The 18,593-nt window shown below is 41.4% G+C and overlaps 1 protein-coding gene across 1 annotated transcript in view; it reads right to left on the bottom strand.

Moving 5' to 3' along the window:
* Positions 1 to 10,128: 10,128 nt before the first annotated feature.
* Carf (calcium responsive transcription factor) overlaps positions 10,129 to 18,593 on the bottom strand; it is a 48,858-nt gene continuing 40,393 nt past the window's right edge. The window contains 3 exon segments of the mRNA XM_036173113.1: positions 10,129 to 11,217; positions 14,432 to 14,798; positions 15,173 to 15,303. Coding sequence (XP_036029006.1) covers positions 11,105 to 11,217; positions 14,432 to 14,798; positions 15,173 to 15,303 — 611 coding nt within the window. The 3' untranslated portion in view covers positions 10,129 to 11,104.

Raw genomic sequence — 18,593 nt, 5'->3', positions numbered from 1 at the left:
AATTAAGTACCATACTCTGAGCAAGAGTGGACCTGGCCAGTATCCATGGTTCTGGCCAGTATTTAATAAAACCTCTAATTTATTAAAATTTATTCATGGTCAGACTGGTGAATCTCTGAATGACCCCAGACCCATAACAAGTACATATATTCATTAATCTAAAATATTTTAGTAATTAAATCTGTTATTATTTAATCACTAGTATTTTTATTGCTGCATTTAAACAAATAGTTGTACATACATGCAGGTCACATATTTATTTATTTATTTGTTTGTTTGTTTATTTATTTTTGTTTTTTTGAGACAGGTTTTCTCTGTGTAGCTTTGTGCCTTTCCTGGATCTCACTTGGTAGACCAGGCTGGCCTCGAACTCACAGAGATCCACCTGCCTCTGCCTCTGCCTCTCGAGTGCTGGGATTAAAGGCGTGCGCCGCTGCCACCACCCGGCCTGCAGGTCACATATTTAAAGGCAATATGATTCTCAAATTTCTCTGCAGTTACTCAGTAATCCCTTAGGGGATCTTGAAGAATAAACCACTGATGTTGCTGACTAGCAAACGAACAGGGGAAAGCTAAAGCTCTCTCTACATAAATAGTGACACTGTTTGGTTGTGAAATGTCCTGCACAGGCCCGTGTGTGGAACACTTGGGCCTCTGCTGGTGGCATGATATTTGGAAACTTTAGGAGGTAAGTGCTGTGGATATTTGTATGCTGTGAATGTGCTGCTCTGATTAGTTAATAAATAAAATGCTGATCAGCCAGTAGCCAGGCAGGAAGTATAGGCGGGACAAGCAGAGAGAATTCTGGGAACAGGAGGGCTGAGTTAGGAAACACTGCCAGCTGCTGCCATGAGCTCAAGATGTTAAGGCAGAACTGGGAAAAGGTACCAAGCCACGTGGCAAAACAGATAAGAATTATGGGTTAACTTAAGTGTAAGAGCTAATCAGTAATAAGCTCAAGCTAATGGCCACACAGTTCATAAATAATATAAGCCTCTGTGTGTTTACTTGGGTCCAAGCAGCTGCAGGACCGGCGGGTGAGAGAGATTTGTCCTGACCATGGGCCAGGCAGGACCTCCAGCTACAGGTAAGCCTCAGCTGGAAGAAGTCATTTGCTGGCAGCATGTCTTTGAAGGTTTCACCTGGTCCCCAGTCCCTTTCTCCCTCTTTTATTGCCCACCAGGAGAGAAAGTAGGGCCCCAGTTTCTAAAGCCAGGCAACCACGCCCTGCACCCTGGGAAACCAGGGACCTAAAGCAACCTCCCCCTTTTAATTGGTCCTCTCAGGCATTTGGCCCCAGCTATGCCAAAGTAACTAGCCCGGATCATTTAAAGTTATCTTCAAATGCTGAACAGCATTTGACCTAATTACTACTTCCTCATCGTCTTCCTCCTTTCTCTCTCTCATTTTGAGATGGGGTCTTGCTATGTCACTTAGAGTGGCTCAAACTCCTGGATTCCAGTGATACTCCACTGCCTCAGCCCGAGTGCTGGGACTGAAGTCTCACATGTCTATGGCCAGCTTTAGTTCTTCATTTATAAAATGACAGTTGAAACTGCACTTCACACAATCATCGTAGACGCTGGGTGATACTTAAGTGACAGCACCATGCTTTGAAGTACATATTCAATGTGTAGCATGCTTAGAGAATATATAGAGAATGTATGGTAGCTGATGAATGTCAATTCCTTTCCCTTTGTTCTTGGCATTCTGAAAATTGCCACAATTAAATAGAAGTGGAACCAATACAATCTATTTATACATCAAATACATCAAATTTAATGGTATAGAAGGGTAATAGGGTGTGTCCTAGCTCTAAAGTATGAATCAGACTTACTCTATGAACCATTGTTTTCATTTAGTAGACTCATCATTGGTCTGAACCAGCCTTTCTTGACATGTGCCCATGTCACAAAAAGTAATATTTATTTATTTATTTTTGGTTTTTCGAGACAGGGTTTCTCTGTGTAGCTTTGTGCCTTTCCTGGAACTCACTTGGTAGACCAGGCTGGCCTCGAACTCACAGAGATCCACCTGCCTCTGCCTCCTGAGTGCTGGGACTAAAGGCGTGCGCCACCACCGCCCGGCACAGAAAGTAATATTTAAACTGGGGTGTATGGGGACACTTTCCATAAATTATGGGCATCACAGAGTGAAGACACTGCAGAAAAAGCTTAGCTTCTGAAGCTGGACTGGATCGTGGCCTGTTCACCCTCGCTGCAGATGTAGGCTGGAGAGGCCGGAGCGGATGTGGGCCTTGGGCCACTCAGCCAAGTGAGCACCAGGCCAAGTTGCTCTCTGCTCCTTCTGCTAGCTCGCAGCCACTTGCCCGTCTCAAACCACATGTCCACCAGCGTCACTGATGCATTCTAACAGTTCACTTCTTATGAAAATCAGCTGCAGGGCACAGAAATAAGGTACACTTGGGAAAACTAAAAACAGCACATAGCTAAAAGTTGTGACTAAATGAAACCCGTCATCTTTTCATTATCTCTTCAACCTTCAGGGTTTTTTAAAGAAATTAGCAAAGCTCGAGCTTCCGTGGTTACTACCACACAGTTAACAGGAAAAAAGATATTGGATGTGAGCCCAGCCTTTAACGGCTGAGCCATCTCTCCAGCCCAAAAGATATTGGAAATGTAAATTCTAGAATCATTAAAATTTAAATGACCTCACTGTTTCCATGGAAATAAAGACTTCATGAATAAAGGATTACTACCGTGACCCACGGAGACATCTATTACCCTGAAAGCCACGTGTTGTTTTATGCCACTAGGAAATGGATTTCAATTGTTTTTCCTATTATCGTTTGATTATTTCTAGTTTGCGGTGTTAGGAGTTGAACCCAGGATTTTTGCACATGCTAAGACAAGTGTTCCATCACTTGGCAGTGTCTTGCAACTCCTGTTTAAATCCTTCTTGGAGATTTTAACACACACAACACACAGACGCACTTGGACACACACCTTTTTTTTTTTTTTTTTTTTTTTTTTTTGTCTTTCAAGACAACGTTTTTGCCAAGTGGTGGGCTACAGAGTGAGATCCAGGAAAGGCAAAAAGCTACACAGAGAAATCCTGTCTAAAGCAACAACAACAAAAAGACAGGGTTTCTCTATGTAGCCCTGGCTGTCCTGGAACTCACTCTGTAGACCAGGCTGGCCTCGAACTCAGAGATCCGCCTGGCTCTGCCTCCCGAGGGCTGAGTTTAAAGGCGTGCAACACGACTCCTGGTGTTTTACTTTTCTTTTTCTTTTTCTTTTCTTAAAAAGATTTTTGTTGTTTTTTGTTTTTACTTTTGTTTTTGCAATAGGGTCTCATTGTATAGTCTTGGCTAGCCTGGAACTTGCTATGTAGATCAGGCTGGCATTGAACTCACAGAGATCCACCTGCCTGTACCGAGTGCTGGTATTTAAAGGCATGTGCCATCACTCCTAGCTTGAGAATATTTTAAATTAAAACTATTTCATTTTATGGGTATGAGTGCTCTTCCTGCATAGGCCTATGCATCACTTGAGTGTCTGATGTCTACGGAGACCAGAAGAGGGCATTAGATCCCATGGAACGGAAATTACAGTTGTGAGCCACCACTATCATGCTGGAGATTGAACCTGGGTCCTCTGGAAGAGCAGCCAGTGCTCTTAACCACCAAACCATCTCTCCAGCCTCCTATGCTGAAAAGATTTTATTGTTGAATTTAAAGCCTTAAAAAATGTTTACTTAAAAATATTTTCGATTATTATATATGCTTTGCCTGCATGTATGCCTGTGTTAGATGTGACCTCAGATGTTGGAGGTCCGAAATTGGAGGTCCGAAGGCATCAGATAACCTGGAATTGAAGTTGTGGATAGTTGTGAGCTGCCATGTGGGTGTTGGGACCTGAACTCACATCTACAAGAGCAGAACACACTCTTGACCTCTTAACCACTGAGCCCTCTCTCCAGCCCTTGGTTTTGTTTTTGAAAACTTGTTTACAAAGTAATAAGGATAGGAATTTCCTATATATTCAATTTGGTTGATCACCCTCTCCTCTTCCTACTCACCTCCCCACCAGTACCTTTGGTCCTCAGTATCCCCACTTCAACTGTGTTCTAGTATGTTCCCTACACCTCCTAGAAGTTTCTTTTTTCCAGTCTTAGGGACCTTTCCTAGTTTTTTGGGACTTTATCCATATTTACTTCCACCTCATATGGACATAGACAGACTATATATATATATATATATATATATATATATATATATATATATATGTTTTTTTCAAGACAGGGTTTCTCTTGTAGCCCTGGCTGTCCTGCAACTCACTCTGTAGACCAGGCTGGCCTAGAACTCAGAGATCCTCCTGCCATCTCCCAAGTGCTGGGATTAAAGGTGTGTGCTGCCACTGCTTGGCAAATTTTAAAAAGGTATTTATAAACGGGGGGCCAGGGAGATGGCTCAGTGGTTGAGAGCATAGGCTGCTCTCACAGAGACCAGGTGTTTTGTCCTCAGCCCATACGTGGGGCTCACAGACACCTGTAACTGCAGTTCCAGGGTACCGGACAGTCTCTTCTGACCTCTGCCAAGGGTGCATGTGGCGGGCATATATATACTCAAGCACACGTGCATATACACATAAAATAAATATTTAAAAATCTATTTATGGAGATTTTTAAATGACCTGTGTCCAAAGCATGTCCATTTGAGGAGTAACTTTCTGACCATCCAAGCTCATCCCCACCCCATCTATGCACGAGGTAGAAATAAAAAGAGCAGGAGGGCAGCAGTATCTTCCATAAAGCAGACTCTAGGGAAAGGGTTCAAGGCCCATCAGTCAACAACTGGTTAAGAGTTTTCATTGTCGTACATACACAACATGTTTGAGACTCTTCTCTCCTTCCCACCCTCTTCCCTTCACTTTTTTCTTTTAGTTTTTTTTTTTTTTTTAAGTTTTCTGAGGCAGTTTCTCTCCATTAATTTTTGTTTAAAAAAAAAAAAATTAGCTGGGCGTTGGTGACGCACGCCTTGAATCCCAGCACTCGGGAGGCAGAGGCAGATGGATCTCTGTGAGTTCGAGGCCAGCCTGGTCTACAGAGCGAGTTCCAGGACAGCCTCCAAAGCTACAGAGAAACCCTGTCTCAAAAAACCAAAAAATAAAAATTAAAAAAAAAAAAATTGTGTGTGTATACATGCTGCAGCAAAGCACACATACTGAGGTCAGAGGGCACTCTCTGGGGATCAGCTCTCTCCCCAGCGTGTGGGTTCTCGGGATGGAGCTCGGGTCCTCAGGCTGGGAAGTAAGCGCCTGTACTGGCTGAGCCACTGAGCAGCTCTGCTCTTCTTTCTGGGGTGTGAGTACCCAGGCTGACTCTCTTAGCAAGTCAACAGTACACACTATTACTGCGGGTAAAGCTCACGGTGTTCATCTCACCCCTGAACTTACCGTCCTGTACAACCGCAATTTCATACTCTTTGGCCAACATTTCTCCTTTCCTCCGGCTCCAACCACTCCTATTCACTGGTCTACTCAGTTTCTCTGTAAGGAAGGGGAACACTCCAAAATGAAACTTAACATCTGAGGTTTTCAATTAGAAATAAGAAATCAGAGGTCAGCCCAAATGAGTTTGTCTTATCACCTTACCCACTGAGCCAACTCTGTATCATCAGGATCTGGTTTAAGACCAGTCTCGCCAGGCCTTGGGGCTCATGCCTTTAATCCCAGGAGGCAGAGGCAGGCAGATCTGTGTGAGTTCGAGGCCAGCCTGGTCCACAGACCAAGGACAGCTAGGGCTACACAGAGAAACCAACCCTGTTTTGAAAAACAAACAAACAAACAGTCTCACTGGGAGAGCTTGAGGAAGAACAGGCAATTTTTTGGCATAACAGTTAAGGAATGGACAGAGAAAAATGAACTTGGGAGTTGGTCTTTCTTAGCTGCCTGCTCTTTTAGACTGACCTGCTATTCCCTCCCTAATTGTCTATGTTTCAGACCACTTTTTCAATTTTGTTTGTCCTTTGTTAGATCAACAGTACTACACTGCAGTAGGTGATTGTGTAACTAGCTGCCTACTACACTGTGCCTCTCTATGAGTTACATTACTAATCTTTCTATATCCAACAAGTAAAAGTATCTAGCTCTTAGTAAATCCTCATCACTGTTAACTATGATTGCAGAAAAACATACTGACTAGTACAAAGTTTATGAACATGAGTAAACCCCAGGCCCTTAACCCAGCACAACCAGTGATGGTAATGTATTAAGATCTATTCACGCAACTACCCACATAGACGCAGTTCAAGGACTTTCTTTCCAAAACCATCTGCACTTTTTATGCATGCTCTGGATTAGATTTTCTTCCTTTTGTTGTTTTTACTAATTCATTTATTATTATATGTATGTGTGTGTGTGTGTGTTTATGTGTGTTATGGGGAGCTGAATTCCAATCCTCACACTTATGGCAAGTACTTCATCAATTGAGACATTTCCCAAGCCCATAATTTTCTGTTGTTCTAAAATAAGGCAGAGCAGGAAAACAAAAAAGAGGGGAAGGGTTAATGATCTTTCTTTCTCTTTTAATCACATAATTCTGCTATAACTTAAATATAGGAAGCAGCGCTTAAAAATAGTATTGTACCTAGCTCGGCCGTGGTGGCGCACACCTTTAATCCCAGCACTCAGGAGGCAGAGGCAGGCGGATCATTATGAGTTCGAGGCCAGCCTGGTCTACAAAGCGAGTTCTAGAACAGCCAGGGCTACACAGAGAAACCCTGTATCAAAAAACCAAAAGAAAAAAAAAAGAATATATTATTATGTCAAATGTAGAGCCAAAAAATTACTTGTATTTTTTCATACATGCTATTCTATTACAATTTTGGTAACATTTATGTATTATTTGTGTGTGGGGGTATGTTAAGTGGAGGTACTATTTTTCCTTGTGGGTCCAGGGAACCTAAATCAGTGTGATCAGGTTTAATGGCAAGTGGCTTTACCTGCTGAGCCATATTGATAGCCCTTAAAGATTTGTTTTGTAAATTATTATTGTGTAGGCATACATGTATGGAGGTCACAGGACAACTCTGTGGAGTTGGCTCACTTCTTCCACCTTTACATCTGTTTTGGGGGATTGAACTCAGGGTATCACACTCGAACCTTTACCCACCAAGCCATTTCACTGATATACATACTAGCACACACAACACACACACACACACACACACACACACACACACACACACACACACATATATGCACACACATGTAGCATATATGTATATCTTAGTGGTAGTTAATCCATCAGGCTTCAAACTGCCATAAATCTCTAGTTAAAATTCTCAGGTACTAAAGCATCCACCATCTTAAGATGAACAAAACTTCTATTATCTCTAGGAGAAGCATATTTTCAAAAACTAACACATAAGAAAAAAAAAACAGAATTCTTTAATGAAAAAATTACATTATAACAAGAACACTGTACATTAAGTTCTGATATCTACATACATTTTAACATCTCTTTACAAACCTGGTATAAAGTAAACATGGTCTCACACCACATGGTTAAGTGTGCAGTCTGATAGGACATGAAGAAGTTGAGGCACATGCTGGTGGGCCTCAGAATTAAAACCTTCAATGCAAGCGCAGACCCCAAAGCTTATGTCTCCTCTCCCTCCTGTGTGGTTAGGAAACATTCACTTTGCATAAGATGTTAAAGCTTTGGAAGTACACGAGCTGCTTCTGTAGGTGACTACTGAGGGAAGTCTGTTGTGGCTGTTTAGCTATAATTTACTGCTGTATACAATGTTTACTTGCAGGTTTGGAACATGGAAACTACAAAGAAATGAGCCAACCTACGATTATGAATTTCTAACCACTTATCTTAAATGTCCAGCCTACTACTGCGGATACTCCATCCTGTAGTACATGAACTAAAGAATATTTGTCAAATTTTGCTGTGGAGTTGTTAAGAGAAAGCCAAACACAGATATTGAATTTTTATACACTTGTTTTTAAGATCTAGGACATTTAGAAAGAATTAAACATTTAAATATGTAAACATAGTTTTCAAAAACTGATGCTAAGCACCTTTAGCCAGCACTGACTTGTGTGACAACATATGCATTTAGAAGACAAATGGATTTTTAAATTCATTTTAGACACCATTTTTTAATAATTACTAATTTAAATACACAAAAATATTAATAGTTTCAGTTTCTACCTAAAAACAAGAACATACAATTAGGTAATTTAAGTGTTCAGTTTTCTGTTTTGTTTTTGTTTGTGGGAAGAATATATGTAACTTACTGTCCTCATGATAAAAATATTAACAGAGACCCAGTCACACAGAAGGAAGTGACAGAACTATTGTTTTGTTGCTTTGTTTTGGTTTTTCGAGACAGGGTTTCTCTGTGTAGTTTTGCTGCCTGTCCTGGATCTCGCTCTGTAGCCCAGGCTGGCCTTAAACTCACAGAGATCTGCCTGCCTCTGCCTCCCGAGTGCTGGGATTAAAGGCGTGCCCCACCACCGCCTGGCTGACAGAACTATTTATTTTCTTTCTTCTTTTTTTCCCCCAAGACAGGGTCTTACTTTGTAGCTCCAGCTGTCCTGGAACTTGCTATGTAGACCAGGCTGGCCTCAAACTCAGGAGATCCACTGGGATTAGAGGTGTGCACCATTAATAGAATGAAGTGACAGAAGTGTGTGTATGTGTGTGTGTGTGTGTGTGTGTGTGTGTGTGTGTGTATTTGTTATTGTTGTTTTCAAGACAAGGCTTTTCTGTGTAGCCCTGGCTGTCACTGGAACTCACTCTGTAGACCAGGCTGGCCTTGAACTCACAGAGATTCACTTGCCTCTGTCTCCAAATGCTGGGATTAAAGACTTGAGCACCACTGCCTGGCTCAGAAATATATTTTAACTGTTTGTTCTTGATGAAACATTAAGCACTGAATCCTCGGTTACTACTCATCCTCACAGGAAACTGGCTAGTTTCTTTCTTAATAAGCATTTCTCCTTAGCAATTCAACATCAAAAAGGAATGTCTCCCAAAGAATACAGCTCAATGAATGAAATATTTAATAATAAACCTTAATCATTATTGAAAGATGAAAACTTATTAGTTCCTTGAAAAATAGTTTCTATAACAAGGATCACAAAAGAGCATCACCTATATTACAGTTCTAAATACATACTAACTTGATCTCGTTCCTCTTTAATACACACAGATTAAGGGAACTCAGGTTTTGACGTGACTATGAGTTGTGGTGAACTGAGTGTGACATTCAGACTTAGCAGCCTGCCTCTATAAAAACTGGCACTAGCTATCTTGTTCTTAAGAAAAGAAAAGGCAGTTCTTACTAACCATTTACATATACACATATATATATATATATATATATATAATTAGATATGAAATTTGCATTAAATAAGTTAAAGAATAAACTTTACGTTGACTAGGCTTTAGATGTAAAGATAATGAATTGTAGAGTTTCACCTACTTCTAAAATAACAGTGTCTTATACTTAGATACAGGTCATGTAGCTAAAACAAAGTGAGTAAGAATGGGCGATTGGACTTAGAAAAGTCAAAAGTGATGGATATCTATGTAAAGTATTGAGGTCAAATTTTATATTATAGTGTTCATGCTTTGAATATTAAACTTTAATATCCAATTGAAATTCTTATTTTTTAAAAAAATTAAAATTCAAATGCACTCTTAAATGAGTCTCCAGAAAAACAACTTTTCTAGGTGATTCCCTCTGTCTTTCTTAGTAAGGACCTGCTGTGTAGTCCAGGCTAGACTGGAATTTACAATCCTATTACCTCCACCTCCTGAGTGCTGGGATTACAGGTGTGCACCACTACATTTAGCTCAGTTAATTTCATAACAATTACATTTGAAATTTCTAGCTACTCAATATTTCATTTAAAAAATCTTATAATAAACATATTGTTTACTGGCTATTTAATACTAGGTATAAATATACTTATTTAATGAGCTAAATATCAGATCAGACATTTTCAAGTTTCAAATATGAGCTAACTATATAAATTGTAATACTATCAATTCAGTAAGAACTCTAGTATAGAAAAATGTAAATAGTATTTAAATTATTTTCTAGCCAAAAATTGAATCTTTAAAAAAAAAAAAAAAAAAGCCAAAAATTTTGCAAGCAGTAGGGATTATAACATTTCCCCCCATTCTCTAAACTATACATCTTTCTATTCCTAAGTAGGGATTTACCTCTAATCCCATATAAAATACATTTATTTGTGTTATTTATCTGATTAATTCAATTTAAACTTTTCAGTACTTACCGAGTCAGTGAAATTTCTGACAGACGACCATTAGTACTATTCATTTATAGTTAAAGGTATAAAGCCTGGGGGATAAATTGCAAATGCAGTGTCTAGGGATGTGATTGGTGGCTCTGTGATACTATGCAAATCTATAGGGATGTGATTGGTGGCTCTGTGATACTATGCAAATCTATAGGGATGTGATTGGTGGCTCTGTGATACTATGCAAATCTATAGGGATGTGATTGGTGGCTCTGTGCTGCTATGCAAATCTATAGGGATGTGATTGGTGGCTCTGTGCTGCTATGCAAATCTATAGGGATGTGATTGGTGGCTCTGTGCTGCTATGCAAATCTATAGGGATGTGATCGGCAGCTCAGTGTTACCATTTAAATCTACTGCTCTATCTTTCCAAATAAGACAGATGACAAATGTTCTCTCACCTGTGGGCTAATTCAAACTCTCCTCACAACTCTAAGTTTTCTGACACACCTCCACATGCACTCACACTGCTTTTATTGTTGGACTTGGTTGTCTTGTAAGAAGCAATACTCAGTATTTCTGAGGATGAGATAACCATTTGTGTTTACATTAAATTACCGTGATCTTTTCAAATACATATCTTACTGGATAATAAAAAAATAAAGGAATACAAAATGAAGTAAAATATTTCTTAAGGGGAATACAAATATGGAATTGACAAAAAATATTCAAGTTTTAAGTCAAAGCTGCATCATTCAGTTCTGGTCCCGTGACTGACATGCTATGTCCTGGCAATCTTCCCCTTCTAAGACATCAGAAGGTGCCAGAGCTATCAATTCTGAAAAGCTTTAAACATCTTATGTAGCAGGTAATTTTTTACAGTCCTGAAAAGTTTTTGTTCCCATAGGCAGTGTTGGCTCTTTGGGTTCTTGTTTAACTTGGTTCACAGACAGAGAATCTTCTAGACTTCCTTAAACCAAACAGACAAACCCAAAAGGGTTAGTATATTTTACAACACTGTGGTCTATAAAGTTATATAAACTTAAAGCCAGGCATGATGGTGTGTACCTATAATCCCCACACCAGATCATGGAAAGCAGAGGATCAGGAGTTCAAGGTCATCCTTAGTAATGCAGTCAATTTAAAGCCAGCCTGGTTTACATGAGACTTTATCTTTAAAAAAATAGTAATAATCTGAATTTAGAATAAACTCAAATATACCACGGTTTAGAAAAAGGTCATGGTGAAATTGAGAAAAATATCTGGAATATTTGAAAACACAGTAGCACATTTTAAAACAATGGTTCTGTCTCAGCTGTGTGAACTATGTGTTTGCTGATCTAGAACACTTCAGAACACCTAGGCACACTCCACTGTGCTTATGACCACGTGAGTGGGAAGCCAGCACACCAGCAGTGACACTGTCAACTGGCCAATGCAATGCCTAGCATCTTCATCTTTTTGTTTGCATTGTTTCTGAGACAGGTTCTCATCTGCCGGCCTTGAACCTAGAGATCAAGTGCTGGGATGAGAGGCTTGTCCCATCACACCTGGCCTCAAATCTTCACCACACTTTATCAGCAATCTCTGCTATTCAGCCGTTCTTAGAAAGCAGAGGTTAGAGGGACTGCGGCTTGCTTAGCGGTACGCTGAACATATCAATATTGTTGCAGGTATACTGGACTTTACACTGAAGCTCAGCCAGCGACATGGGGAGCCACAGAAGATGGATTTGAATGACCCAAGTGCTCACATCCTGTGGGAATACATTGCTGGATGGTGAGAGGTTGAAGTCTGCCATGGCTTGGCAGCTTATCTCAATAGCTCAGCCACATGGAGCTCTTTCCCTCCAGCAAAGCTTTCTGCTCTCCACCTGCCCTTATCTGGAGAATGTCCCTGGGCCCGGAGGACTGACCTTATCTGAAAGCTGTCTCTAAGTCAGATGCCTGATTCATCTTTAGCTTGACCCTTGGCACAGATCCCTGATGAGAAGACACGTGATAGGAGCGTGCTACAGGACACTACTGCACACACTAAGCCTTGTGATGGGAGCTCTCTGCTACAGGACACTACTGCACACACTAAGCCTTGTGATGGGAGCTCTCTGCTACAGGACACTACTGCACACACTAAGCCTTGTGATAGGAGTGTGCTACAGGACACTACTGCACACACTAAGCCTTGTGATAGGAGCGTGCTACTTAATGCAAATTAGGGTTTGTCCCCAGGCTTCCCAACGCTGTACATTCCTCAGACTCTGGAATAAAGTTGAGCTGACTCAGGAGTCTGTCTCCCGGAGGCCTCCCTCCATCTGTGCTCATGGGTCATCTACGGAGCTTTCTGTCACCCCTCCTCCTCTTCCCCCTCTCGACCCGGGAACAGGCCAACAGGCCGAGAGTGAAAGTGGACCCTGAAAAATCCTGGTGAAGTAAGCCCTCAGATTATGACCTCACCAGACAAATCATACACATTTGGATTCTCTGAAAGCAATTTGGATTTATGCTCCTGGAAATACTATGTGATAACACAGAGGGAGAAAGGAAGCTTTAGAAGGTAAGACATACAATACCCGGGCTTAGTTCCCTCCTCTATCACTAAATGTGAGCACTAGGCAATTACTTAATCCCTGAGCCTTGGTTTCTCTATCTGTAGAATGGGAATATAGCTAATTTTCTCATGGCATTATGACAATATTATATACATATTCATTTTTCTCCTTATCTATAATGTTACTCTGTAGCTACAAAAGTTCCCTATAAATCTCCTACACGTGTGTTTCCCCATAAATTTAAAAGGCTGTAATTCTGTCTAGAAGAAGCTATTCACAGTTTTATTTACCAAAATAATGATGATTAAGATAGAGGTTAATACATGTTCTAAGAATAATTTCTGTGAAGTTTTTATACTTCAAAGCAAAACGCATACTTACTTCTTCCCACAGAAGTGTGCCACCAGACAAGCTGTGTGGAAGGAATGTGGTGAGGTCAGCTGGGAGCTAACCCACTTCATCACTATGACGACTGGGGTCAGCAGCGAAAGACAGACATCAGGTCTTCAAACAGACTCAGTGCCCAGATCTTACTGCAGCGCTGCGCAGAACTCAATACTTAAGTGTATAACCCAACCTCTGACATTCGATCTACTCTTTTTTTCTTCCCGGTGTCCCCTCAAAAGATATTTAATGTATGTTTGGCCCCAACTCTTGTTTTTTTCAGGTGAGTGTTTTTTTTTTTTTTTTTTTTTTTTTTTTTGAGCTGAGGACCGAACCCAGGGCCTTGTGCTTGCTAGGCAAGCGCTCTACCACTGAGCTAAATCCCTGGCCCTCGATCTACTCTTTATCTACTACTCACTTCCATCCTTTCTGTGTGCATTTATCAACTTTTTAAAAATCTTTGCACTAAAGTAGTTTTCCTTACATGACTTGCTTCTAGCACATTTCATGCATTCTAAAATAACTTTCCTGGTTTTACATCACCATAGATTTTCCATGGAAAAGCAGGTAATTAAGAAATGAGTTATGGGGCTAACTAAGGAGATGGCCCAGAGGTTAAGAGCACTTGTTCTTGCAGAGGACCTGGGTTCAGTTCCCAGCACCCACACAGTGGTTTACAACCATCTGTATCTCCAGTTCCGGGAGATCCAATGCCCTCTTCTGTCTCCCTGGAAACCAGGAAAACACACACACACACACACACACACACACACACACACACACACACAGGCAAAAAAATCAAAAAATTACTAGAAATGAATAATTTCTCCAATGCCCTTCCCTTCTTTTCCTGTCTGCACTGCGGACTAAACCCAGGTCTTGGGCCTGCTAGGCAGCAAAGTACTCTACCATCCCAGCCCTTTTTATTTTGAGACATGACCTTGCTAAATTGCTCAGGCTGGTGTAGGACTTGTTTTGTAGCCCAGACTGTCCTTGAACTTGCAATCTTTCTGCCTAAGCCTTCTAAGTGATGAGATAGACAATGAATAATTTCACTGTGATTAAATAATAATAATTAAACATAATAAGAAAAAATACTAGGTTAGTGAAATCTCTTTTCCTCTCATAATTTTGTTTGAAGTTTACAATATTATAAACCCACTGGGTAGAAATGACAGCTTTTTCTGTTGTTTGATGTAGTAATGATACCAGGCTACAAAGGGTTAAAAATCGTAAATTGACAGTCACTTACTAAGAGCTGGATGGCTGTCTACAATTCCTATTGGAACAGTTTGCACATCCCCCAACAGAATCCTATTTACACTTCCTTCCAGATCGCCTGCATCCTCAACATCTTCAACTTCCACCAGCTGATCCATTCCGAGATTCTGAACTGATTCCGGGAGATTCCCCATGGTAGGGACAGCGCTGTTGTTTTGCATTAGGCATGGATCTGTTCGAAGGCTCTGATTTTGACCAAGCAGCAGAGAATGATTATTCACTACAGCATTTCCTGCTGTATCTACAAGTCCTGAAGGACTGGAGGAGGGATGGCTAGTTCCTGACACCAGAGCTTGTGATCCATCAGGAGAGGAAAGTCTTGGTTGTAACTTCAAACCCTTCCAAAGAGAAGAGAGTTATATCACAATGTTTGGATTTACTATGTATGACATTCTCGCTGGATATTCTTTTGACAAAAAAAAAAATTGGAACACAAAGTAATAGGAATGTAGTCACTAACAAATATTCCATAAAGATGGGAACAAGGACCAAGGAAAGCAGGACCACAGACCTTACTGTGGTCCTGTCTCCTCAAACTCTTCAAAACATCAAACCTGAACTATCACCTTACATCAAGACACGAAGGATTAGAGGATTAAGCATAAAGAAATATGTGGCCATTATTGTAACTTCACAGCAAATCTCTGAAATCCTTACAAGAGGAATCATGGAAGAAGCAGCTCCCAGACTTAGCTGTGGAGTGGGTGCCTACCTGTGAGTGTGAGAAGATCTTGGGCTGCAATGAAGAGAGTGGGGAGAGCAGGTGACATGGCTCTGAAGACAAAGAAGTCTGTGTCCCACGCGCCCCCACGCTGCTGGCAACTGGCTCTCCCAGTGAATGTCCTAATAGAACAGGAGACAGACACAATCATTTCTCTTGAACTTTATAGCAATCAGTACTCTCAGAATCAGAATAGAAGACAAGACAAAGTCCCAGGTTTGCAAAGGACTCAGAGAGTCATCAGGAAGCAAGGCGAGGTGGCAAATGCATACAGCCCTCACCTCTGGTGTGGACACAGGCAGTAGCACAAGGATATTCTTGGCCACAGAAGTGAGTTAGAGGACAGCCTGGGCTACTTGGTGCCCTGTCTGAAAACAAACAAAATCATCACAAGTCAACACATAGCTAGGCATGGCAACACACAGGAGGCAGAGGCCTGTGGATCTCTGTATGAGGCCAGCCTGGTCTACACAGTGAGTTCCAGGACAGCCAGGCCTACACAGTGGGACCCTACCTCAAAATTAATTAATTAATAACCCCAAACCAGCCTGTCATGGTGCCTCATGCTTGTAATTCCTAGCACTTTTGAGGCTATCAAAGGGGGACTACCATGAGTTTGAGGCCAGCCTAAAATATTCTAAACCAGCCTGGGAGCAGAGAGAGAGACCTTGTTTCAAAACAACACCAAAGAAGCAAAAACCAAAATGCACACAGAAACACAGACACACACAGCCACAAACCAAGCCCAGGGTATCTAGTTTGCTGTTTCTAGAACCTGTCAGATCATCAAAACTTCCAATGGGAACTCCAAAAATACGGATTTCTAGAGTCAACCTTCATTTATCTCCTCCTTCCTTCCTCCATTCCTTTCTATCCTGGTTGGTTTGTTGTTGTTGTTTTTTGGTTTTTGGGTTTTTTTGTCAATTTGACATGAACTAGAGTTATTTGGGGAGAGGGAACCTCAATTGAGAAAAATGCCTCCATGAGACTGGCCTGTGGGAACATCTGTGAAACACTCATTAATGATTGATGTGAGAAGGCCCAGCCCACTGTGGGCAGGACCATCACTGGGCAGGCGGTCCTGTACGAAAAACCAAGGTGAATGAACAAGCCCTAGAGAGCAAATCAGTAATCAGAGCTTCTTCATGGTCTGTGCATCTGTTCCTGCCCTGATTTCCCTCAGTGACCGATCATGACCTAAGAGTTGGGAGCAGTAAGATAAAATAAACTCTTCCCTCTGAGCTGCTTTTACTCATGGTGTTTACCACAGCAACAGAAGGCAAAAGAGGATACCCTTTCTCCTCCACCCCCTCCCTCCCTTCCTTCCACTTTCCAGGTCCTGTGCATGTTAGACTAACACTCACACTGTGTTACAATCCAGTCCTAAATCTATATCAACCTTCTTCAGTTTCTGGTTTTTTTTTTTTTTTTAAGTTTCTTTCTTTTTTTCTTTACTGTTTTTATTCTTTAATATGAATTGGTACTTTGCCTGCTTGCATGTCTGTATGAGGGTGTAGGATCCCTGGACTAGAGTTGCAGACAGTTGTGAGCTGCTGTGTGGGTGCTGGGATTTGAACCTGAGTTGTCTGGAAGAGTGGCCAGTGGTCTGAACTGCTAAACCATCTCTCCAGCCAGCCTACCCACCCCCCTCTTTTTAAAGTTTCTTAAACATGACTTTTTTTTTTTTTTTTTGCGCTTTGGTGTTGACACATGCCATTCCATTGATTAGAAAATTCTAATTCAGCAGGGATGGTGGTAGCACATATCTTTAATCCCGGCACTTGGGAGGCAGAGGCAAGCAGATCTCTGTGAGTTCGAGGCCAGCCTGGTCTACAAAGAGAGTTCCAAGACAGCCAAGACTGTTATACTGAGAAATCTTGTCTAAAAAAAAGGAAAGAAAGAAAGAAAGAAAGAAAGAAAGAAAGAAAGAAAATTATAATTCATTCTTTCTTTGTTTTGTTTTTCGAGACAGGGTTTCTCTGTGTAGCTTTGCGCCTTTCCTGGAACTCACTTGGTAGCCCAGGCTGGTCTCAAACTCACAGAGATCCGCCTGCCTCTGCCTCCCGAGTGCTGGGACTAAAGGAGTATGCCACTACACCCAGCTCTAAAAATGACTTTTTCCAGAGTGACACCCCCCCACCCCCTAGTGTATGTCTCTAGCACAGTTCTCACATGGCGCTTTTCACAATGCTACTGAATTAGAAAACATTTGTTTACTGTTTTTTTTCTTTGCTAACCTTTAGTCCATGAAGGAGGAACCTGATCGCACTTACCACAGCAACTTAATAAAGTAAAACATATGTGTGATGCCAACGAGCATCAGTGTACAGTACCAATGTAAGAACTAGCACAGCTGTGAGGTGACCTGTGGAGGTTAACAATGGGCAGAAAATACTCTGCATACAGTTATCCATTAATTGATCCTAGAGTGATTATGGTGTTAGCAGTTTAGCAGACATTATTCCCTAGAAACTTGGTTTGATTAACTATACCCTTGCCTCTGAAGAGCCTGAATGACACCTAAGGCTACAAATGTGTAGAGAGCAGCCTACCACAGTAGGTGCCAAGGTCAATGCAACATAATGAGGAGCTCCCTTAATGTAGGAGACAAGGTTAGAAAAGAAGAGAACTTTCTACACAGAACAGACAGAAGACATTTCCAGGAGACAGAACACACGTAAAAGAGTAAACAAAAACAAACAAACAAAAGAAGCTTCAACTATTTCGGGAACATAGAGTTAAGAACATATGAGACAGGTGGGCAGTGGTGGCGCACGCCTTTAATCCCAGCACTCGGGAGGCAGAGGCAGGCGGATCTCTGTGAGTTCGAGGCCAGCCTCATCCACAGAGCAGATTCCGGACAGCTGGAGCTACACAGAGAAACCCTGCCTGAGAAAAGCAAACAATTCCAAGTAGACAACAGTTTGCAGATCAAGGTGCATTGGCCATTCTTCTGGTTGACTATGCTAATACAGCCTCAAACTTCAGTTGCAGTCAGATATGGTGGCACATGTTTAGAATCCTAGCATTTAAGGGGATGAGGCAGGAGGAGGCAGGAGGATCACAAGTTCTAGGCCATCTAGATACTATAACTCAGCAACAAACCATTTTTTGGGGTCATGAGAAGCATAAAGGTTCAATACTTTGATACATTCCAACATAGCTACTCTTTCCCTCTTTAGAGTCAGGTCTCATCTATAAAATTTGATTACATGGTAAGTCAGGGACAGGGCACAGTGAGTAAAGTACTTGATGTGCAATACGACGTGTGTTCAGATCCCCAGCACCCACGTAAATGCCAGACGTAGTCATGAGTGTCTGTAAACCCAGCTCTAGGGGAGCAGAGAAGGGACAGCCCAGTGGCTTGCTGAGCAGCTTAGTGAGCTCCAGGTTTAGTGATAAAGCCAGGCCC

The sequence above is a fragment of the Onychomys torridus genome, chromosome 23, assembly GCF_903995425.1.
Source record: "Onychomys torridus chromosome 23, mOncTor1.1, whole genome shotgun sequence".
Classification (NCBI taxonomy): Eukaryota; Metazoa; Chordata; class Mammalia; order Rodentia; family Cricetidae; genus Onychomys; species Onychomys torridus.
This window is presented reverse-complemented; position numbering and strand designations above follow the sequence as displayed.